At 34.7% G+C, this 23981-nt stretch overlaps 4 protein-coding genes across 7 annotated transcripts; 2 read left to right on the top strand and 2 right to left on the bottom strand.

Annotated features, from left to right (window-relative positions):
* Positions 1-9084: 9084 nt before the first annotated feature.
* Positions 9085-9516, bottom strand: LOC116143467. Its single transcript, XM_031428927.1, has one exon. The coding sequence runs from the start codon at positions 9514-9516 to the stop codon at positions 9085-9087; it is 432 nt and encodes a 143-aa protein (XP_031284787.1).
* A 2477-nt stretch (positions 9517-11993) lies between these two features.
* LOC116143566 (probable E3 ubiquitin-protein ligase RHY1A) lies at positions 11994-13247 on the top strand. 2 transcript variants are annotated; one of them, XM_031429022.1, is made up of 4 exons: positions 11994-12114; positions 12220-12446; positions 12561-12679; positions 12777-13247. In XM_031429022.1, exons 2-4 carry the CDS (start codon positions 12270-12272, stop codon positions 13102-13104), a joined length of 624 nt encoding a protein of 207 aa, XP_031284882.1. In that variant the 5' UTR covers positions 11994-12114; positions 12220-12269; the 3' UTR covers positions 13105-13247. The 2 variants fall into 2 exon arrangements, with proteins under 2 accessions (XP_031284882.1, XP_031284881.1); XM_031429021.1 differs by lacking the exon at positions 11994-12114 and having other exon boundaries at positions 12138-12446.
* Positions 13248-14284: 1037 nt separating this feature from the next.
* LOC116143519 lies at positions 14285-17053 on the top strand. Of its 2 annotated transcripts, none has more exons than XM_031428965.1 (5): positions 14285-14767; positions 14926-15750; positions 15873-15952; positions 16068-16139; positions 16508-17053. In XM_031428965.1, exons 1-5 carry the CDS (start codon positions 14441-14443, stop codon positions 16866-16868), a joined length of 1665 nt encoding a protein of 554 aa, XP_031284825.1. In that variant the 5' UTR covers positions 14285-14440; the 3' UTR covers positions 16869-17053. The 2 variants fall into 2 exon arrangements, with proteins under 2 accessions (XP_031284825.1, XP_031284824.1); XM_031428964.1 differs by having other exon boundaries at positions 16493-17052.
* A 587-nt stretch (positions 17054-17640) lies between these two features.
* Positions 17641-21793, bottom strand: LOC116143520. 2 transcript variants are annotated; one of them, XM_031428966.1, is made up of 6 exons: positions 21609-21793; positions 19638-20621; positions 19062-19232; positions 18341-18486; positions 18040-18150; positions 17641-17915 (listed from the first exon to the last, which is right to left on the bottom strand). In XM_031428966.1, exons 1-6 carry the CDS (start codon positions 21726-21728, stop codon positions 17840-17842), a joined length of 1608 nt encoding a protein of 535 aa, XP_031284826.1. In that variant the 5' UTR covers positions 21729-21793; the 3' UTR covers positions 17641-17839. The 2 variants fall into 2 exon arrangements, with proteins under 2 accessions (XP_031284826.1, XP_031284827.1); XM_031428967.1 differs by lacking the exon at positions 21609-21793 and adding an exon at positions 20753-21031.
* Positions 21794-23981: the final 2188 nt, after the last annotated feature.

Below are 23981 nucleotides of genomic sequence, written 5' to 3' on the forward strand. Positions count from 1 at the left end.
AGTTCAACAATAAATAACTTGACCCTTGTCACTACTGAAGTCAACATGTCTGTAGGTTATCTTCTGTGCCAATCTTCTGGAAAATCATTTTCCCATTTTCAATATCCTACACATAAAACTAAACCAATATCTATAGTACATAAAATATCTGAGAAACCATTTCACAACTTGCAAATGTCCTTTACCAGGATCATACATATGCCTGCTCACCATACTAACTGCTTGTGAAATATCAGGCCTTGTGTACCCATGGCCCATCATACATTGATCAAATCGCTTGTACCACTGTCTTGGTGACTGCTTCAAACTATATAGCGATTTCTTCAATCTGCAAACCCAATTTTCTTTCGCAACCCTACAATCATCTGGCTGAGTCGTTAGATTTCCTCTTCCAAACTCAGGAGAAAACACTTCACTGTAATCAAATCCTTCCATTTGAGCATATCCCTTTACTACCAACCTAACCTTGTGTCAAACATCTTCTCTATTAGGAAATCCCTTCTTCTTTGCATACACCCATTTGCACCCAATCGCCTTCTTATGTAGGGATCGAATTTCATCATTCATGGTCGGTTTCCATGATTCACAATTTGAACTCCTAACTACTTCTTTATAAGTATAGGAATATATCACCTACGATTGGAAGTGCATAAGCCACCATATTAGCGAAACGAGCTGCTTGCGAATTTCTCGTCTTGGCCTATTGTATGCAATCAATTCCTGTTGCTGAGGAGATTCTTGGGGTAAAATCTCCTTTTCATCTATAGTATCCACGTTAGTCCCTCAGAATCACTTTCTGTCTCGTGGACACTATCTGGTTCAACTGTTGTTTCAAACTCCACCTGCTACCGAGTATGCTCCACACACATATGCCACAACTTGAGCATTTCTGATCTGCATCCTCCTGTACAACTGCAGCTGTCGTTCCAATAACGGTACTACCATTATAGTAATACAATTGTTTCTCCTCATGCCTTTCATTACCACGAGCCCTGAAGAAGCTTGTAGAATTCCATCTCGCATATTCACCGTGAAGCCTTTAGATTCAAGGCTCCAAAGAGATGAGATTCTTTTTCAACTTCGGTACATACCGAACATCTGTCAGAGTTCTAGTCAAGCATCATGATTCTTCAACCGAATTGAACCTATCCCAGTTGTTTTACAAGCATCATCATTCCCATATAAACAACTCCCACGTTCTTCAAAATTAAAGAACCAGTCCTGGTGAGGACACATATGATAGGTACTACCTGAATCCATAATCCACTCATTTGATCCAGAGGTGGATGGTAGGCTAACTAGACAGAAATCTGACTCATCCTCTTCACGCTCAACAACGCATGCATCAGAAGCAGCTTTGCCCTCTTTCTTTTTCAACTTCGGACAATCTTTCTTCCAATGCCCATTCTCACGACAAAAGGCACATTGATCCCAACTAAGTTTTCCCTTCGAACGAGATCTTCCTCTTCTCTCATTCATGTATTTGTTTTCCAGCGCCTTCCATAACTTATTGGCAGAAGTCTCTTTCATGAATGGATATTTATGCTCTCTACAAAAGACATGAGCGAATCATCCCACACGCTTTTACATTCAACCTCACCCAGTCTTTCTCATAGACATCTTCTGGTTTTTTCCTCCTCCAGAACGATATATAGATCCTGCTGATACAAGCTATCCATTACCTTACTCTGCCACAAGCCAAAATTATTTTTGGCCATCAAATTTTTCAACATCAATTTTTGCATTTGAAACCGTTATCATCTTTACTGGTGCGGATGGTGGTGTCGCGGACGGTGATGCCTCAGACGATGAATCCTCGGACAATGATGCCATTTATGCCAGGAATTAACGAGGTTCGGTATTGAAACCTACGTCCTCAGGCGCTGCAAAAGAAAGCTCCACTATCTCCAAAGAATATTACAAATATTTGGGCAATACAACAAATACCCAAAACAAAGGGGAGATACAACAAAACTTGCAAACTAAAGGGTCCTTAAAGAAAGAACCACTTGCAAAAGAAGTAATGGAATTACAACTTGGGATACAAATAACATTGATTTAGGTGCTTATATATAGGCCCCAAAAGTTTCCCACTTTTCATTCCTTTCCAATGTGGGACAAACTAACTCATTTTGGCCTATTACATATAAGTCCCTAAACCTTTCTCCATTATCACTTCTACCCCATGTGATTTTGCTAAAAGCCATTTTTCAACAGGTTTAAACAGAAACCATGAATTCAGTACATGAAAATATGATATACAACTGAAACTTCAAACTTCAAATCAGGTTTGAAAAAACTGAGCAGTTTCCAGATGCACACCATAGCTGCAAAAATAAGCACAAAATTTTCCTCTTCTCCATCCTGCAAATCCACAAATGCACACCCATAAGTTGCAAAAACAAGCACAATTGCAATGTAATAAACTGTAGATATTTACTCTCTAGTACAAACATCATCATTGCAAATCCACAATAATGGGAATGCATAATGCAATCAAACCATTTATCTATTAAAAATTTCTACCCCAACAATGGTAAAATAGATTCCACCCTAAACTTCTCATTAAGATTAAGTTGAACTGCCTCATTCTCTTTTGCAACACATCTTTCATATCCTTTATCAATACCAAACAACTGAAATTTCAAATTAAATAGTTGTGGCTCCATCCTGCAAATAAACTAGGCATGATCAATAAACTAAAACTTTAATTAAACATGCAAATAACAATTACTTTAATTAAACTAAACCCTTTTTTATTATTGAATAATTAACTAAAATTTAACCTACTTTCAGATTTGAAGTGTGTTTTTAAATTAATTAAGGAACAGGGTTGATGAGAATATAAAACACCATTTAATGATCACTTTCAGATTCACTAATTATATTCTATTCAATATTCACTAAAAGACCTTATAATTTCTCTAATGATCACCTTCAGATTTAACTATACAAAGATTAAAGCAGAATAATTCAATGCAAAGTGAATGATTAAACATGTCTTTGACATGAAAATATTTATCTTTTCCAAAGATTAAACAAAATTCAGTATATTAAACCAGCATCAGGCAACAAATCATCTTTAAAATTAAAATGTATTCTCTTTTCGCAAAATCAACATAAACGATTCACAAGCATGGGTATTGATCAAGTCTAACCCATTCATCAATGCAAATTATGAAGATATATAGAAATTATCTGACATGTGAGAACTTGCCATGAGGTTATCAAACATTTTATCTACCTAAATTTCATTCGGTCAACAAGGAAAGCATAAATTTTTTTATATCCATTATTATTAAAAAGGCTGCATTCAGTTCTATATTGAACATACACAAATGATGGAAGCTCATTCTAAGGCTCGAAAAAAGCCACCAGCAACAGAACACTACCATTCAACTAAATTTATTAATGAGATGTTAATACTATTATTATCCAATGTTATGACACTGCAACCTGGAACAAAAGGCATTCAAATAAGATATCATTCCCGTATATTTTTGCTGGACACGCTCCACATGAACAACAAAAATCCTCCCTCAAGGCTAAATCTATTCCATTTTCATCCTTCAGCCTAAGGTTGAATCTGTTATAAAATGGAAATTAACATAGTTAATATTAGGTATTAAACTTAGGGCAGATGAATTGCTACTTACGCATGCATACATAGGATGACAGGCACGCGCTCACACACTCAAAAGATATAGTGGGGTAGGACTTATGAAAGTTTATTTGGGACAGAAATGATTAAAAATTTCTCACTCATGAGTTGTGCTTATGTGAAGCAAATATTCAGAGAAAAAGGTGGTTGGGAAATGGAATGGCAAATGTTGTTTTATTGGCAAATCATTTTGTTTTACTTGTTGCTAATGGAATGTTGAAGAGGTGTGCTAAACCATACTATGACTATTTTTTTTTATAGAAATCAAGCAACTTTTTAAGTCTTTTTCCTGGCATAACTGGAATAGTTAGAAGGATAAAATTTAGTGGTAATTTTTCTCACTTTCTACAAAATTTCACCATATCAAGACCATAGTATTTGACTCAGTTAAAACATATAACAGATTTTTATAGATTTTTATACACATATCAAGACCACAGTATTTGACTCAGTTAACAAAATTTCACCATATCAAGACGATAGTATTCCATTAACACATATAACAGATTTTTATACACATTGCAAAATTACAACACCAAACATAACCAGCTTTAACAACACCAAAAATCTTTTTGTAAGTTCATCCTGCAATCCAAAAATATATAAGACAAGCTATCCACACTCCCAATAATCAAGTCAAGCAAACCAGTCCCACCGTTTGGCTAGATTTTATTCATTACACAATCTAGCATATAACCAACTCTTTTAAGAACAAACCCTAAACCAAACAAACAAACAAAAAACCTTAAAAACAACCAAACATGCAAAACCAAAAACATTCATTATAACCAAAAACCAAACAAAGAAACAAAAAACTTTAGTTCAGTCATCCTTTATCGTCGTAGTTACCCACGACCCTAAACCAAACAATCTAACAAAAAACTTTAAAAACAACCAAACATGCAAGTAAGAAAAACCAAAAACTTAGAACTGCACTAAAATAACAAAATACCGAAGAACAAACAGGAAAACCAAGAAGAAACTTTACCCTTCAGTTTTCGTAGTTCAATCGTCGTCGATAATTTATATTGTTAATAACGCTGGCCTTAGTTCAGTCATCCTCCACCGTCATCGTTACCCCATGATTCTCTCGTTCAGTTGTCGTTGTTCAGTCTTCGTTGTCGTCGTTGTTTAGTTTTCGTTTTCGTTGTCGTTGTTGTCGTCGTCGACCTCAGTTCAGTTTTCGTTGTTCAGTCATAGTTGTCGATGATGGTCTCCAAACAATGGCGCAGCTTCGTCGCTATTTAGCCATCGTCGTTGTTTAGTTTTCGTTTTCGTTGTCGTTGTTGTCGTCGTCGACCTCTGTTCAATTTTCGATGTTCAGTCGTCGTCGTCGTCGATGATGGTCCCCAAACAATGGTGCAACTTCTTTCACAACCTTCCTTCAGAGAATTAGAGAAATGAGAGAGAGTTATAGAGAAATGAGAAGAAAACGAAGAGGCAAGCCAACTTTTGTTTATTTATTTTTTTTTTTTTCCTTCAAAGTCAACTAATGGGACACGTGTTAATTTTTAAAGTGAAGCTTCTAAAGGAAGTTTTGCTCCAGATTTCGAAGAGATATTTTGAAAGTTAAAAATTTGGTGGCTGGGCAAAATTACTGTATTACCCTTTATTAAACGGAAATCACTAACGGTATAGAACGGAAAGTACTTATTTATCGATTACAAACCTTTTGGGTACTCAATTGTCGTTACGCAAAACCTTGGGTACTTCTAAGTCGGTCGGCCTTTTTCAAGATTAAAACATTATGCAGCACAAGCAAAATAAGCCACTAATGGTTCATTACCCTACTTTTCTCAATCCAAAGCTGACAATAAACATATTTAGTTCAAACTTGGTTTAACGAGGGCCTATGATAACAGAATATAAGGCCATATATTTGAATAACTATTAAACATATTCCTTCCTTGCTATTTATTTATTTATCTATCTAAGCTCACATAGAAAGTTCATTAGTTGCCAAAACGGTAATCCGTGATCTCTTACTGAGTTGCAGAAAAAATATACACTCTAATGTATAAAATAGTGAAATTAATATACTATTTAAAAGAGAAACAAACTGCACCCATGTAGAGTTTCTCTCCTCCAACTGCAATTACAACGTCAGCATGGGAAGGACCTGAACAAACTTCAAGGGCAATCTAGAATGACTCCAATCCCTACCTCCCTCGTTATGTCGATTGCATGAGAAGGACCAAAAGTCAAGGATTCACATGTCTGTCAGGTACATGATACACTAACTAAGCAAACAGATTCAAACCGCTAAAGGAACTATCAAACTTTTCATAAATATAAGCTGAGACATTTCTTAAAATCATTAATATTTGCAACTTCTTCTTGCTCTCCCACTGGCAACTTCTTCTCTCTGGTTAACAAATAACGAGCACAAGTCTCAAGTGGAGACCACCCTCTTCACATTTATAACATCTTGAGGGAGAATTACAATAACTCCCCTAAGGTTTGTTAACCTCTCCCACAGTTCCCATGTGAAGCTGCAATTTCACATGCAAATTCTTACCCACTCTCTCTCATCATATCACATGGCTTACTCTTAATTCTAAACACTAGGACCATTTCAATTACTCGTTAATTATTAATAATGATTTAATTGTAATTTTATAAGCAATTTCTTCTATATATATTATATATATATATATATATATATATATATAATATATATATATATATATATATTTATCTAACATTATAGTTGCCATCTAAGGCGCCCAATTTTTATTTTTATTTTTTAAGTAAAATATCATTAGAAAAGAAATATAATTTACAAAATGCCATATAAAAATGGCCATCCTACCATAGGACAAGCCCTAGGTTAGACAAAAAATATCAAGTAATCACTATAACTTTTAACTACATATAAAAATAAGGAATGGAATTTATAGGATGGAAGATGGAAGGATTGAGCCACACTTCAAAGGAACTTCCATTATTTATATTACTCCCCCGTTGTGGATTGAAGGCGAGGTTGATCATATTTTAAGTAGGCTATGATTCAGTTTTTTTATTTTATTTTTTTCTGATATAGTTTTTGTTTGATGAGTGAAATTTTGTCATCTTAATTAGATTTAAATTGCCTTTTGAATATGAAGCAACTGTTCAACAACTAGACAACCCCATGCACACTTGTGAAATTGTTCAATATGAGCATTTAATTTGTACGTATAGTATAATACTTTATATGTGTACATGCATGGCCTTTATACTAATGGTTGATTCGTATATTTAAGACATCTGAAAGTGTTTTTAGAAAACAGACTGATAAAACATAAAACATCTTAATAAGATTTATAAACTTAATTTCCATAAACTTCCTCCTATGCTTCAAACTGAAATCAATATATAATTAAAGACAAACTAAATCTAATATATATATATACGGAAATTCTTAAATCAAGAATCGTTGTGAAAGGATTGTCCCATATAATTTTCTATATAAAGCAGAAAATTGTTTCAAATAAAATCTTGAAAGCATCCACCATGATTTCCTGCAAGAAAACCGATTTTTTTTTTTTTTTAGTAACTAATTTAGAGAGGAAGAAAAATAAAGAATACACTTGTATTTATTTAGTTTTGGTTAAAGTATTCTCACTCTCAGAAAACAGTTAAAAGGTTTGATTTGGAAACACTTTCAGATCAATGACTTATTAGTACGTTTTTCTGAAAACACTTCCACATGTCCTACAGAATAACCATGCATTAAGAAGAAAATAAACTTGTAACCGAAATCATGCATTAGTTAAACCACAATTACCTTAACAAAAAACTCTAATTAATTACAACGCGTTTATCTTTCTTGTTGGAGACTGTGGCAACCGAGAAACGAAGCTTGTTAGAGGTGGTTCATCCAAGTATTTGTCATCAAAATTTAGAGCATAACTCGAAGCATCATATCTGAAGGGGGACTGTTTTCTGGTACATCTTTGTCTTGGTCCCCTTCCCATTCGGGAAACGAAATGGTGACACTTGTCTTTGACATCCATACCATGTTGCAGTCGTGACGTCGTATTGGCGGAGAGTGTTAGAGTTTCCGGTTGATGATGGTGATGATGATCGAAACCTGGTTTGTATAAGCAGGAGAGGGTGAGAGAAGACTTGAGTTTGTGCTTAAGAGATGATGATGGAGACATGGGATCTTCTTGCTTCATAAAAAGTTTCGAAAGAAATGGAAGTAAAGTAATGTATAGAGATATATTAATGGCGAAGTGGAGAAGAAGGTGAGAATGAGATTCTGATCAGAACAAGAGTGAAAGAGAGAGCGGTTATTAATGAGACCGAATTTGAAGGGACATATTGTAGGCTGATTTTTTGGCGATTTTGGTTAATTAATTTCCTGTATTATACACTAATCAATAAATTATTAGTATTTCCATGAATAATTATAACTAATTCCAAGATTAAACTTTTTTAATTTAAAATCTAATTTGAATCTCACTGGAAGCAGTTCATGGCCAGGGGCATTTACCCGAGCCCCGATCAAGAATTAGTCTCATATCTTTGGGTATGGAAACATCTCAAAGCTTTTACCGAAAAAAAAGAAAAATATATTACCTTTATTTCCTTGTATGAATCTGTTCGATTGCATTACATGAACCATTAAAAAGTTGTATTACAAATAATTTCAGTCAAATTTTTTAAGCTCTTTGAAAAAATATATAATTCAGCAGATAAACTTCCCAAGATAATAATTAATAATTAACTTAAAAATTAGAAAGAAAGAAAAAAAAAACCCTACTATCTCAACATAATCCAAAAGACAGAAAATATTGTCAATGACTCAATATGTATATTAGAAACTTGAATTTCCTAAACAAAATTTCATTTACAAATCATTTGTTTCAAATTTTTTAAAAGGAATATTAATTAATACATATGTCTCAAAAATATCTTGGATTTGAAAGGCCTCGTCTGTGAAGTAAATCATCGCACCTACGGTCCAATCAATTGAGAGAGAATCAACAGATTCCTTTTCAGGAGTGATTTATCCTTCCCGGTAACTCACTATCCATTGTACTACGCTCTGCATGTGTGCTCATTCCCCATTTTTTCCTTACCACGGCAAGTATTTGTGAAATAACTCCGATGTGAAGAAAAAAGAAGACATTAAGAGACCCTTCTGACCCAACCCTACACATTTTAAGATCCTTTTTCAAACCTGCTACTGAAAATGCAATATACATTTACTTGTCCCATTTCATTTCGTTTACAAATCAATCAATTAAATAAAACAAATAACCATGCATACAATATTATACATATTCGAGAGACAATTAAATTACATGTAATTACTAAAGACACAGGATAATATATACCACCTTAATCTTGAACCCAAATCCATGCATCTTTGATATTCAAACCAGAAACCCTAAGCAAAAAAATTATAAACAGAGAAAATAAAAATTGTAAAACTACAATGCTTTGAGCTCTCTGTTTGGAGACGGTGGCAACCTAGAAGAAAAACTTTTTAAAGGTTCTTCATCCAAGTTTTTGTCATCATCATCAAAATTTAGAGCATAACTGGATGCATCGTAATTGCAGTCAATGGAATGCCTTCTGGAGTGCTTTGACCCGCCTCCGATTCGAGAAATGAGGTAGCGACACTTGTCTTTGAGTTCAGGGACGTCGTGGCTGTGGTGCGACCGATTCTTCAGCCATGGGTTGGAGGACATCCGAATGAGTCTAGTTTTGGCATCAGGAGTACTTATGGTTTCACTTGAATTACTCTGATGATGGTGGTGGTGATGATGATGTTTGTGGTGTACCGGGAAACATGAGGGGGTGAGAGATAATTTCAGCTTTTGCTTCAAAGATGGAGAAGATAATGGCTCTTCACGTTCCATAATGAGAGAAGAACGATCGATAGAATTAAGAGAAATGCATGGAGTTTTGTGAGGGTGGTTTATATAAGAGGTAGAGTTAAAAAAATAAACTTGAATCTGAGGTTGAAGATGGTAAGAAAGACAGAACGGTTGATGTTGAGGCCGAATTTGAAGGGAGTTGTGGGTGAATTTTTGGTGATTTTTCAGGTGATGAACATTGTTCATGAGATTGATTGTTACATTTACTATAATAAAACAATATCATTTATATGCTTATATCAATATATTTTTGTGGTTGCTTTTTATTTTTGATGAATTGATATATAATATATGTATCTTTTTTAAGATGGTTAGTACGAATTGAAAATAATATAAATAGACACACAGTCTCATATTCAATTCTATATATAAGCATCCGGGATTTAAGTGAGGGGCGTGACCGTGGATTGATGCGTTAGTCCCCTCCCAAAATCTTCTTGTAAAGTATTTGGAATTTTTTTTATTATTACTTCAATGAAATACTACAATCAAATATGTGGAAATCTCCCTCCCCCCACCAAAACAAAGTAAGGTTAACTGAGGTAGGTATCATGATCGGCCCATGGACCGTGATCACGGGCTGCCGATCCAATTTTTGCAAACATCTTAATTGGGCTAAGACAGCCTTGGCCCATCAAACAACATGCCTAAGCCCAAAAGCTAAGTTGACGCACTGGAATCCACCAATTGGACCTCTAAAAGAAACATATTTTAAACCTCTTAATTGAATGAGAATATAGACAAAGTGATGAGCAAGCTGTTTTGTCACATCTTAATCACAATAACAAATATCTATTGATGTGGCCCTATGAAATTGTGGGTACATTCATTTCTCATTAAACTATATATTAAATTCCCAAATTATGAATTTAATATATGTTTATGGTACCATGACTTGAATCCCCACTGTATTTTCCATTGATAATCCTTACTTTACTTCACATGATAAGGATCATCTTAGAGATTCTATGAAATTAATAATTGTGAACCAAATCTGCCTACCCAACTATCTATATATAATCTTAATTTCATTGAGTTAGTGGATTTCTATGATCTGGTCCAAGATCTTTAACTATAATAATATTACAATGATACATGGATTTAGTAAGATGATTATCTGATTAATTTGTAAGATTCATGGAACTTAATTAGTGAGAATTTAATTAGAACATATTCTTGTCATGTGCCTCATGTTATTAGGTGGTCTATTACTTAATATTCTAACACAAAAATTGTTTAGGAATGCTTGTCATAGCAATACTTTCATGTCATGAAAATGCAATGTCATTAAATCTTAGTATATTGTGTAGAGGTGGACATTTGGGACTGGGTCCAAATACCCAATATAAAAACCCGGTCTTAGGAGGCTTTGTCCCAAAACGGGACTAAGCCTAAGGAGGAAGGCTCGGTCCCTCCTCTAAGGCCCGGGTCCTAGGCTAGGGCCCAAATTTTTTTACATATTTTTGTTTTAGTCCCTTGTATAATTACATAAAATCCTCTATAAATTTTGAAATAAACATAAATTATAAGGGTTAAAAGAAAGTTTTACAAAATTAAAAAAAAAAAAAATTTCCAACCCCTAAAAAAATTCATTTTGCCCCTAAAATATAAAAAAAAAAAAAAAACCAAAGGGAAAAAATAAATTTTCTAAGCCCATAGGATCGGTCCTAAGGACCGATCCGGGTCCTAGAATTGCTCATGGGCCTGGGACCGATCCTAGGCCCATGAGCAACTGGTCCCATTTGGGACCAGTCCCAAACGGGCCCAAGCCTGGGCTTGCTTGGGACTGGTCTTTGACTAGCTCTAATATTGTGTGATGCAATAAGGGTCGTGATAGAGTAATTCCACACATTCTAAAAAATCTCATACCATAATGTCACGTTGTGTCAGGCATCGAGATAAGGAATTTAACACTCACGATACAATAATTTCACAAATTCTAAGAAATCTTGTACCATAATGTCATATTGTGTCGAGTATCGAGATAAGGAATTTAACACTCATGACGCAAACTTGGTGCCACAATAAGCAATTGAAATAGACCTATACCAACACTAGAGAATCCCATACGCATATTTTAAATGTCTTAATTAATAAAAACACATATATCATGTACTTCTTCGAACAACTTTGTTTCTACTTAATATCTATAATAACATCACAATACCAAAAATTTATGATTATTCATATAAAAAATTTCACAGAAATTAGTACACGAATCTAATTATTTATAATTCACCGAGCAAAGAGTACCTCGATTGTGACAATTTACAAGAAATATGTAACTGATGTTCTTCTACCAAATAAAGCCAATAAAATTACACAAAACCAGACAGGAGTCTTTTGTAGTTACGTGGATGACGAGGTTTATATATAAAATTAGGTTACTCACGTGCCACTTCTTGTACGCAACTGCCGGTTAATTTCGCCGCTCATTTATTTTGTGCTACCTCTTCAAACATGAACCTTCCTCCTCCTTTCTTCAATTATATATAATTAAACTTTAGGTTAAAATTCATTTTACAGAGAGTAGACGTGGACAATGATTGATGGAGATTGATATAGTGATCTTCTTCAATGGCATGGACCCGCTTTTGTCCCCCACTAGCTTTAATCTCCTTTTTGTTTAATAAGTTAAAATCTTCTTATTAAATCTTTCTGTCATCTGGGTTTTACCTGTTGCAGATTTCCTCTCTTTGTAAGTAATTATCAGAAGAAGAAGAAGAAGGGTTTCAATGGCGGGTATGCTTCCTGGAGTTGAATGTGCAAGAAGAAGAAGGTTTCATCAAAGTGGAGGGTGTTCAGATTCTCCAAGTATGGCGGGTCATGGCTGGTCAAGAAGATCTTCTTTTTGTTTATATACAAGCAACCATGAAACTCATCACCATACTTCTTCTATAATCTCTTCCCTGGTATATATATATATATATTAAACTTTTCCTTTTCCTTTGTTCTCTCTTTAATTTATAACCCTTTTTGATTTATCAATTAATTACTAAAATGAATTTAAAAAAAAAAAAAAATAGCAAAGAAGCATAATGAGCCAGGCATATGAGGACGAAAAGCTAGGAGGAGCCGCTAGAGAAGCAAGAGAAAGATTAGATGAGAGATTGAGAACTCAAAGGAAGTCATTAGAAGCCAAAAGGTAAATTTACTTTACTTAATCTAATCTTTCCATTTTGCCAAAGAGAGAGGTGGTTTATTCTGACGCCAAGGATACATAATTGAATTAATTTTGTCAGGCAATTAAGTGGTGGGAAAGAGAGCTTGAGGTGTGTGGATGGGAGGTCAGGCGGGGAGTTGCATACAGAAGTGTTTGGATCATCAAAGAGCTGCAGCAGCAGGAGTGGATCAAAGAGGTTCAATTGGGCAAAGCTAAGTTGGAAGGCTTCAGAGCAAGAAGAGTGTGCAATTTGCTTGGAGAGGTTCAAGATGGGTGAGACTCTGGTTCATCTTCCATGTGCTCATAGGTTCCATGGAAGGTGCTTGGTTCCATGGCTAGAAGCCAATGCTCATTGCCCTTGTTGCAGAATGGAAATGTTGCCACCACCATTACCTTCACCAAATTAATAAATTTTATCTCTTCACCTTTTTTTTTTGGTTTTTTTTTTTTTAGTTTCTTGATTTGTAATTAATGCTTTGCTTTCAATTATGTGATGCAATACTTCTATTTATATGCAGCGGTGAATTTTATTTTACTATTAGATTGTTAAGATAGTATAACGTGATTTGATGTTATAGTATATATTCTCTACAACATAAATGTTGGAAGATAATCATGTTTCAATGACACTTACCAACATTGGAATAAGTGATGTTTTTTGACAGCATATGTCTGTAATAAAACATATGTTATTGAATCACAAACTGTAATTCAATTGGTAATTGAACTTCTAGTGGACGAACTTTACTTACAATATCAGGTAAAACATATGTTATGTAGTTGAAATAACAAACTGTTAATTACTACCAATAAGCGTAGTTCTCATTTAAAAGATATTAGGGGTATAATAGAAAGACAGCTATAACCCATTTTAATTAAGGTATGGAATTGAGGGTTATGTTTGAAGATAAATGATATGTGAATTTCTTGGAAGCTGCTCAGCATAATTGGGTTGGAGGGTGTTGGTGGTTTAAGGTTAGGTTAAATCAAGTCAAAGCTGAGATGGGTTACCCTATTTTATTGACTAAGACTATCGATTTGTAGAAGAGAAACAAGTGATTCTTATAGCACTAGAGATCACTATCTATCTTTTATTTTACCCCACTTTCCATTCAATTTCTAATAATGCTCAATAGACTTTTCTAGAAGTGGGCCTACAACATGTTGAATCCAATGTTGGAAAATTATTATATTTTCTTTCCAACCAATTTAATTACTTTAACACCCACCAAAATTTTCATTCTCAAAGCTTAAGAGAGACAGAACATAAAGAAAAATATATCAGAAACGTTTACGTGACAAAACGACTATATTAAGGTATGTATATTGTATAAGGCGAATACAATTAATTGATTAATAGCTTCAACAAGTAAATTAAATTATATTTAATTAATAATGAATGATTTTCTGTTTTTTCTTCCAAGGTACAACTGGTCACAGCATAGACAGATTGTCCAAGCAAAACGGTAACGTATTAGTAAACAAATAATTGCCTTGTAGCTTTTTCACTTCCTACAACGGCTAGTTTCAAGTGACCGTTAAATTTGGCCAAATTTCAAACTCTGAAAACGATCTCTAACACTCTCTTCAATAAAACACAAATCAAAAACCAAAAATTTATCAGAAAAACTACACAAATCTACAGATCTGGCTACTCACAACGAAAATATTCAATCAAACCCTCTTGCTAAAAGCCCTAAAAGTCAAGCGACCAGAGCCAAAACCCCAAGAAAATCAAAGAAAATGGTGTATACTTACACACCCACATACTACTCTTCACTTCATGACTCAATCACTTCTCTTTGCAAGAACATTCTGCCGTTTTCATTCAAGAAGAGGCGGTGGTTGCCGTCGGCGGATCATAAGCTGGCGAAGCTGCAATCTGATAATCTCAAGTGGCAGCAGGACTCGTACCACCAGATTTTGAACTTGATGGGTCTGCACAAAGAGGGGATTCTTGATGAAAGTGAAGTTGCTGCTTTTAGAGCTAGTTTGCTTGAGACCCTTATTTCTTCTCCAGCTGAACAAGAACAAGCTGTTATTTTGAGAGATAAGTTGGTCTTCTTGCAGGTAAATGGTTTAAAATTTTATGGGAATTTGAATAATTTGCTTGCTGATTAGTGTTGTTTGGTTAAGTTTTTGATGCTATTAGAACATGAAGTGAACTTAATTTGGTTATAACAGTATTGATTGACTAAGTTTTGTGTTTGTTTTATTTGCTTTTGTAGGAGCTGCTTTATGCGAAATGCATATCAGTAGATGAGTACCATTCTTCGAAAAGGCCTTTGTTACAGCAATTGGCGGTTCAAGGTGCTGAGATTGAGGCTAGAGATGTGATTGTTGCGAATCCGAAAGATGGCAAAGAGAACTCAGAAGAAGAATGGTCAGTCATTGACTTGAAGGATGAGAAATGCCAAATGAACAAAGAGAATTCGCATTCCAAAAACAAGTTGAGGCACAACAACTCTGCAATGAAGCAAATAAAGGAAGCAGCTTCAGTCTTTAGCTTTGCATCATCTCATAAAAAACACAGAGAAGAGAAGAGCATTTTTGATACTGAATCAAAATTCTCTGCTTATAATAAGAATGATATGATGTGTTCCAAGGAAAACCCTTTTTGGGATAGTCAGTTGAAGCATAAAGAAAGTGAAACACAATCAATTCTTATGCAGGAAGGCCTACAAAATGAGTCATCCATCAAAGGAAATGGTGGTGGCAATAGTGTTGAAAAAGCAAAGAGAAAACCCTTTAGGACTTTGTTTCATAGAGAACAAAAAGAGGGACATGATGGAGGCGAAAATGGTGTTGATTTTGAGGAGAAAACATCGAAATCGGCCAAAAAACAATGGGGATTCGAGGGGTTGAAGAAATGGAAGAGAAATGATTCAGAGGATGAGACTGCACCTCTGCCTCTCAATGAAAGATCAGACTCAGAAGCTTATTTGGAGTCCTGCAAGCTTGTTTCAAGCCCCATGGGAGAAGGTCCCAACACGAGAGATATTAAGAAGAAGTTGCATGCAAATGGCGCTCCATCAGATTTCTTCATTGACAAGGTCCAAAGTTTTTTAAGTTCAGTTAGTTCAAGTTTTCTTAAATGCTGCTTAAAACTATAATTGTATGTAACAAGACTTGGCTAACTTCGAGCCTTGAACTGAATGTATATTGTTATCTGCAGGTTTTAGGGGACAAGATAAAGAAGGAGTTATCGCGAATTCAGTCAGAACTCTGTACCACAAACCCCAATCTAAAATTCTCGTAAGCATATTCAATGAAACTGTATTATGATTAGTTTTCAGGGTTGGTATAGTTGATGTGTTCCCAATGAGTTCTAACATGGTTGGCTGACGTTATTTGATGTTGGTTCCGTCAGGAATGATCAAATTGAAGCAATTTCCACCAAGCTTCCTGTGGATAAAGCTGACCTCAAAAAGTTCTTTCCCAAGTGAGGCCTGCCTGTAACTGTATCTTGTTTTCTTGTGAGCATATAAGCATTAACGACCCTGCAAATCACTACCTAAATCACATCCAACTTTAGTAATATAAAAAGAGGTTACTTTAATCAAAGGTGAAATATAACTTTAGTTTTAATATAATAAAATCAGCCCTAAACTTGTCATACACTTTTCTACTTGAATGTTTACAGTATAGTCTAGGATGACTCAATATGTTGAACAAAGTAACATTATTAAGTAATATGTAGCGACACTTGTGTCTTTCTTTGAGATCAATAACTTCTTTTCTAGCTGATAACTCCTCTGAATTGTGTTTTGTTCTGGTTCTTTTTGAATGTTCAAGGTCATGGTGTGACAGGTATGGTGATGTTGTATTAGATGTGGTGAAAAAAGAGTTCAAGGACCATGTTGGAGAAATGGAGAGTATGCGAAATGCTGGCAGAGAGAAGCATGGCAGCTCATCGCGATGGACGACATTTGAAGATGATGATGAAAACTGTCACCCAAATCTCTTTGCTCACCAGGATCGTTCATTTCAAGTTATGAAGCAAAAATTTGCTTCTTGGAACGATGATCACACCACCAATAACCTGGAAAAGAATCCTTTCTTCCAGGACTACAATGAGAAAAATGTACACAACCTGAGGTCTGAATCAGCCTTTTCCGAAGACCATAATCCATTCTGGACACCAACTCATGGCTCTTCTTTGCTGAAATAGCTGAAAGCAGGCAGTATTGTTAGTACGTTCACATGAAGACTTGTACTTGCTTCTCTTATTATTTAAGAAGAACACTGTTCTTCAATAGTATCGTGGGGGTTTACTTGTAAAAGGAAGTTACAATATCTCTCTTCTTTCACTCTTATTTGCAATCTAATCTGTTCAACTGAAAATTTTGAATCTTTCTAGCTTTACAGGACTCTTACCACTATTTATTTTTCCAAACATGATGCTTTCGCAATGGTGATTGATTGAGATTTATGTGTATCAAGTCACTACCAAAATCTCAAACAACAACCATTCTCCAACCAGGCTTCTTACTTACCATTCCTTGCCCAAAAGTTCCAAAGGGAACAAGGTATAATCACACTCTCTCCCACCAACTTTTCTTTTTCAATTCACAACTAACTCCAAAGAATAGTTGATAAAAATTTGGTATCAAATTCTTTTCTTCAAGAGTTAAATCTATCCTCAATACCTGTGAATACTTTATCATAGCCATATGTTTCTCTCTATAAAGCTAAAAAGAGTTACCTTAAAAATAAAGCTGCTTCAACAACAGTACCATATTGCACAATAAGACCCAGGAGTGTGAGAAAAAGAATGTCCGCAATCGACCAAACATAAAGTAGTATTCCTGCCCCGCTCAGAATAACATGATGTGCAGAAACATAAGTGATCAGTTGTATGCATGAAACATTGAGTTATATCAAGTTTGGGATCCAAAAAAATTAGACTATTACAACTGATAAGAGGTGATATAACAGCAGGATGGAAGGATTGCTATGCCAGCAAAATTTCATTTCCTTAACTGCTATGCATAAAGTTCTACAGAGCGAAATCATGATGAAGAGTTGCCTCAAGATAGGAAGCGTCATAACAAGAAATTTTGATACGGTAGACAATATCTGTAATACAACATTTATGGGGAAAAAATCTGTCAATATATACATTGATATTCACAATCCTACTCAAATATTAGGAGATTCTGTGTTAGATGATTCAGTGGCAACCTGACGAACATCTCCTCGACAAAGTGGACATATCCTGTAAACAGCAAGAGAGAGGGAGCAGATGAAGAACCATTAGTAAAGAAAAAAGGCTAGCACACATGAATCATGAGGAAAAGAAATGGCAACATATGTAATGTTGAGCATGATGAAGATGGTACCCGTGTATCTCTTTTAGCCATTTATCAACACAAGACATATGATATTCATGGTGGCAAGGCAGAACTCGTATTTTATCCCCTTCCTCGTACTCAGCAAGGCAAATGTAACATCTACCAAACAAAAATGATTGGTTAAAATATAAATTCTTATTAAACAAATAATCAATCATAGCAATTACCCAGAAGAATAATTAGTAACTTTTAGTCCTCTACGTCGAACACACATGCAGTTAATATTATATTTCATTTGAGCTAAATATATACACTTCATTCTAAAGGGTAAATAAATATAGAAACTTACTGTTCAACATCATCCCTGCTGCCCGCAGCTTTGTCCACTTTCTTGTGATTTTTGAGAGGGAATGAGTCAACAACTGATTCTGGGGCAGGAAGTGAGACCATAGAAAGAGAAAGTGATACAGGTTGGCGATGAATTTCATCCAAAACCTGTAAATATCATATGTATATAAAGCTAAGAAATACAGTTATTTGGTTTAGTATTATTATCGTAAAATTCTAATGAACAAACAACAGAAAAAGATGAATGAAATTAACACTTCCTAGTCCATGATTAAGAAAGATATGTGAAGACCACTCATCTCTTATGCCCAGAAATTTTTGGTCCTTTTGAGATACAATCACATAAAAATATATTTGCTTTTATCATCCAGGAAAAGGCACTTTAAATAAGAAAGAAATGATAACACTCTCTTGCAGAACAAAGTACACTTGAATAGCTAAGCAGGAATCGAAAAAAATGACTTCTAAAGGAAACCAATCATTTCAAAAAAATGTTGAGATAAGATTCACATGTACATGCTCTTTGTTTCAAGGCTCATCAACATTTAGTATAAGCTGGCCCTCGCATCTATTTGTCACCAGCAGTCCAGCCAAACATTCACATACACACCAGATTCATACAAAAGCAGAATAGTACATGAAAAATAACAAAGAAATAAACGAGATCTGATGACATAAGTTATTTCTTGGCCAAAACACATGCAACTGGTTAAGGAATTTACCTCAAATAGAGCTTCAGCAAGCATGACTATTCGTGATATTGCACGAGAATTAGACTCATCACTCATCATGAATGACTCACACGAGCATGAACCATCAGGATGGATACCAGATGGACAGAAGTTAGTTCGCCGACCATTCTCATCAAGGCCAGAGCGAAGTCTATCCCAAATCTGCAAAGCAATACATAAGATTATTAGAGAGGCAAAAATGAAAAATTTGTTATCATTAGGTTCCATTCCCCCTTTATGTACTAAAACTACAACACAGTGCAGAAGATGAAACAATGTGAAAGGAAAACTGAACAAAAACCAACATTCCATTAACTACTAAATTGACAATGTAAACCAGAGTGAAGCACAGAGACTAACATGATGTTAAAATACATTTGCAATAAATAACAGGAAGCATACAATTTTTCTGTTTAAAATAATTTGTAGTAATATCGCTGCATACCACAGACCACAGTCAGATTAGACCCAACCTACAAATCATTTAGCTGATTTTCATTATTGAGAGCAAGTTGGACACAGAAATGAAAGTATAATCTTCCAAAACTGAAACACTCAGGAGGTTACCTCAGATCGTGAGTGTCGTCTTCTTTCATTCAAGCTGTGAATTCTACTTCCCAAGTAACCTGAATCACCTCTTACACCATCATCGAAGAAGTCACCACTGAAGTCAAGGAGCCATCTGTCATGAGATCCCAGATCGTCAGCATCATCCGCAGAGAAAACAATGGTTGGAGAGTCAGTAAGCCTCCTAGAACTGCGCCTTGAAAATGCATCCCAAAACAACCTTCTACTGTTCCTTCTGGCCTCACGGTTACTAGCATCAGCACTGCCACTAGACAAAATGTTGGAAGAGATACTCACAACATCAACATGCAGCACACTTCCATCAGGCCGGCTTTGTTCCCTATTAGACACAAGAAATCCTAAACCAGTAGGCATTGCCCCTCTAATAGATTCATCCTCGAGTGAGTGTAAAGTTGCGGGTAAATCAGGGACATGAGAAACAGAAGAATTAGGGGCAGTCGTTATTTCACTTGCATGATTCTCAGCAGACACCCCATCAGAGCAAGAATCTCCAAGCGTTTGAGAAGACGAACTACTTGGCCCAGGACAGATTTGACATACACCCTTTTCTGAATTGTCAATACCATTGACTGCATTCTTGTTAGCCGAATCATTTACAGAGACAGGGTCTGAAGTTTCTTGTTCTTTAAATGAAGTACTAGCTGTAGTACTACTTCTATCCCTATAAGATTCATCATGACTAGAATTAGCACTTACCAGATGAGGACAAATTAACTCGTTACTATGAACCAAACATTTTCCATGATTAGTAGTCTCAACATTGCTTCTACCATCTTCAGCAGAAGTATATCCACTGGCTGCAATGCTGCTTCCAGATGAGGCCCCAGTTTCAGTACTAGGGCTGCTAAACTGTGTTCCTGTGCTGCTAATCAAAGAACCTCCAGGGAGATTTTGGACCACATCAGTGGAAGAAGGACAATGCTCTGACGAACTCACCAGATATACATTGGAATACTCCTCCATCTAAAGAGGAAAAAATAAATATATCAGCCCCTCTACTTCATACTAGAATTACCAAGCAAAAAAATCATGATAGAACAAGGTATAAAATATATTAATGACAACAAAATCCACCAAAAAAAAAAAAAAGTTACCCAAAAAAAATCTACAAAAAATTTTAGCTGTCAAACTTATTATGACCAGTTGGCTATTGTTCCCGAAATGACAACCACGAAGGTACGACGGTTGATTCCGATACAACTGAAAGGCCATGATGCCCAATTATCTTCATAGCTATTCCGGAACTTCAAAACAATTTCAACAGTTCTGATACTCCATTGATAAGAAAACATTGCATTTAAAAGCTAAATAGGCCTGTGCGCATAAAAAAGCACCAAATTGCAGTGTCAACTCGATGTAAAGGAGCTTACAGTCCCAATCAAACATAAACAATTAAAGACCATAAAAGGGGCTCTCTCAACACTAATCTAAACATGCATAGAACTTACTTCAAAACTTCACACACCAACAAAATTTACTGTACAACAAACCTAACTCCATGCCTGTACAAAATTTCATCTCCCAAATCAACCATATAATCATTCCAAACCCTATCACTTACAAATGAAGAGATATCCAAACCGTTCATTTACACAAGACCCACATCAATAGACGGTTCAAATTCTCACAGCATCAACAATAACTAATATTATCAAATTCCCAATAATAAAATTTACAATAAATTATCCTCTCAGTCCCAAAACAACACACCGGACATAAAAGTTCAAACTTCAACAAAAAAATAACCAAACAACCCCAAAGTCAAATACTTTAAAAATGGGTAAACCAATCAAAAGAACTAAAAAAACTCAAAAATGAGAACTAATTTCAACAGAAACCGATCATCGAGCATCGCTATACATAAAAAAAACAAGCTGAAAATACACAAGAAGAACTCGATGATTATGATGACGACGACGACGACGATAACTACAGTAACGTTAAAGCTACCTCGACGGGAGCAGCGCGAGAGGTGGAGCCACCGCAAAGGAGAGAGGAGAGTAGGTTTGATCGGCGATTGACCCGGGTACGAGGATGACCCGACCCAAGTCTACTGTTGCCCGAACCCATTTCAGCGAGAAAGACTGAAGAGAGAGAGGAGAGAAGAGAAAGAGAGAGAATTTGAAAAGTTTCAATTAAATTTTGTGTTTGAGTTTTTGTGACTTTTTAAGCCCTTTATTTTAGGCCTTAGGTGTTACCCACAAGCAATCACAAAATTTATTGGAATTTTTTAATTAATTAAATTTATCAAAATATTTTTTTATTATATGATTAAAAACTTTATATTATACAACTGTAGTTTATTATATATGGATAACTTAAAAATTAAATTTATCAATTTTTTTATATTATATGATTAAAATCTTTATATTATACAAGTGTAGTTTATTATATATGGGATAACATGTTTATGTTTGGTATTATCATTATTGTATTTGTTTTTTTATGCAAAGTCCAGTTGGCTAATTATGGGACTACTTGGTTTTGATGGTAGGGTACGTTTGGTGAGGTTGTGTTAATATGGCAATTTCTTGGTGTCATTTTCTCGTATGTGTGTGTTTCAATTCTAAGCAAAGTGTACAATTGGTTCTCCACTAGTTTTTGGTATAAAAAATTAGGGTTTTATGAATATTTGAATCATTAGTTCATAATAAATGTATTAATAAACAAATTATCTACGAAAAAATGGTTGAGAGGACTTTTGTCGATTTACATTATAAAATGAACCTAATTGATATTCTTTACTCGTTTAGAAAGTTGACATCCATATTTGAGTTGAAGAACATACTTTGACCCCATTATTTGAGGTGGATTTAAGAGATAAAATCCGAATGATCTTGAGTAAATGTAAGATTACTTTAATAAGAGTGTACATGAAATTGCTTTTCTACTTTATTTATTCCTTAAGAATAACCATTTAATGAGAAAAGAATAATATTTCAATTAAGGAGAAGTCTTTGATAAGAAGCTCAAGCTCAAGCTTTTAGCTTGACTTGAGATTTGTGTCTTTCCAAGTCAATTCCATGTCTACTCATCTTTTTGTTTGTGAAGTAATTGGCCTTTGTTTCCAAGTAACCACAACATATCTATGGGTCATGGTCATCTCACCACTAATGGGCTTATATGAACTTGATGGGCTTGGGTCAAGTGCAATGTGGGTTGATGGGTCATTTGCAAACCACACGATAGCTAGTCAAGCCATGGATTAAAGCCTAAGAAAAATAGCTATACATAAACAGAAAGTAGTCGGCTCAAACCCATATGAGCATATGTGATAATGTAACTTATGTAAGTATAATATGGCATCTTTAATTCCACGAAATTTGACAATGAAATCGAAAAGTCTAGGCTTCGGTTTTGCTCGAAGGTTTTAACAACTTTAATTCAACGAACTCCCCATTTAATATGCATGCAACCGCCCTTGGCTTAAGATATATTACATGCATAATGTTTGCTTAAACCCAAGTCCTTCATATTATACAATTGTTTACATAAAAAATATAGAACAAATACAATTAAAACTACATATCAATATTTGTTTTCCTTTGTCATCACTGAAATTAAATTGGTTTTATGTATGTGATGATAAAATGAATGGTTCGCCCGTAAGTCTATAGTTATTCAAATTCATTGTATAATATATCAAATTAAACTTCTATCTTTCTGGTTTTCAGGGGTTCAAGTCGCTCATCAATTGGATTTTTATTAAGTTATAGCCAATTTACTATTGATTGTTCAGTAGAAATCGAGAAACACGGGAAACTGAAATGTATGTGATGATAAAAGAAATGATTCAGAAGTGAGGCTACATTTATCCACATTAAGTGCATAATACATCAAATTAAAGCTCTATCTGTCTAGTTTATAAATATTCAAAGCTCTCATTAACTGGAGATTTATCCACATTAAGGGATTATCATGTATAACTAATAAGAAATATTTCAAATAACACCTATTAATTGAAAAATGGATCAGCCAAAATTAATTCATTTAATATATATACTCATACATTAGCAGGATATAAACAATTAATCATTCATATAGATATGACACAGTTCAACTGACGATAAGATTATCCTCGATTTGATCTTAGTAGAGTTCATGAACATTTTCTTGAAAACAAACATAACAAAATTTAATCAATCTTCATGTTAAGATTGTTAAGGAATAATTATTTATTCGTATAACAACTATTACCTGAAAACAAAATCAACAAAAGTTAATTAATCTTCATATTAAAATTGTTAAGGAATATACTTACAGTTTTGCAAGACTAACACAATTAATCATTCAAATAGATTTATCGAATAAAAACAATCATTC

The sequence above is a fragment of the Pistacia vera genome, unplaced genomic scaffold, assembly GCF_008641045.1.
Source record: "Pistacia vera cultivar Batoury unplaced genomic scaffold, PisVer_v2 Contig430, whole genome shotgun sequence".
Taxonomy (NCBI): domain Eukaryota; kingdom Viridiplantae; phylum Streptophyta; class Magnoliopsida; order Sapindales; family Anacardiaceae; genus Pistacia; species Pistacia vera.

Coding starts and splice junctions, on each gene's coding strand:
- LOC116143467 (XM_031428927.1), bottom strand. CDS start 9,516: ATGGAACGTGAAGAGCCATTATCTTCTCCATCTTTGAAGCAAAAGCTG.
- LOC116143566 (XM_031429022.1), top strand. CDS start 12,270: ATGGCGGGTATGCTTCCTGGAGTTGAATGTGCAAGAAGAAGAAGGTTT. Junction 12,447..12,560: donor CTTCTATAATCTCTTCCCTG/GTATATATATAT, acceptor AAAAAAAAATAG/CAAAGAAGCATAATGAGCCA. Junction 12,680..12,776: donor AAGTCATTAGAAGCCAAAAG/GTAAATTTACTT, acceptor TAATTTTGTCAG/GCAATTAAGTGGTGGGAAAG.
- LOC116143519 (XM_031428964.1), top strand. CDS start 14,441: ATGGTGTATACTTACACACCCACATACTACTCTTCACTTCATGACTCA. Junction 15,751..15,872: donor CAGATTTCTTCATTGACAAG/GTCCAAAGTTTT, acceptor TGTTATCTGCAG/GTTTTAGGGGACAAGATAAA. Junction 15,953..16,067: donor AACCCCAATCTAAAATTCTC/GTAAGCATATTC, acceptor TGGTTCCGTCAG/GAATGATCAAATTGAAGCAA.
- LOC116143520 (XM_031428966.1), bottom strand. CDS start 21,728: ATGGGTTCGGGCAACAGTAGACTTGGGTCGGGTCATCCTCGTACCCGG. Junction 18,487..19,061: donor TTGCTGAAGCTCTATTTGAG/GTAAATTCCTTA, acceptor TGATATTTACAG/GTTTTGGATGAAATTCATCG. Junction 17,916..18,039: donor TGGCTAAAAGAGATACACGG/GTACCATCTTCA, acceptor TGCTGTTTACAG/GATATGTCCACTTTGTCGAG.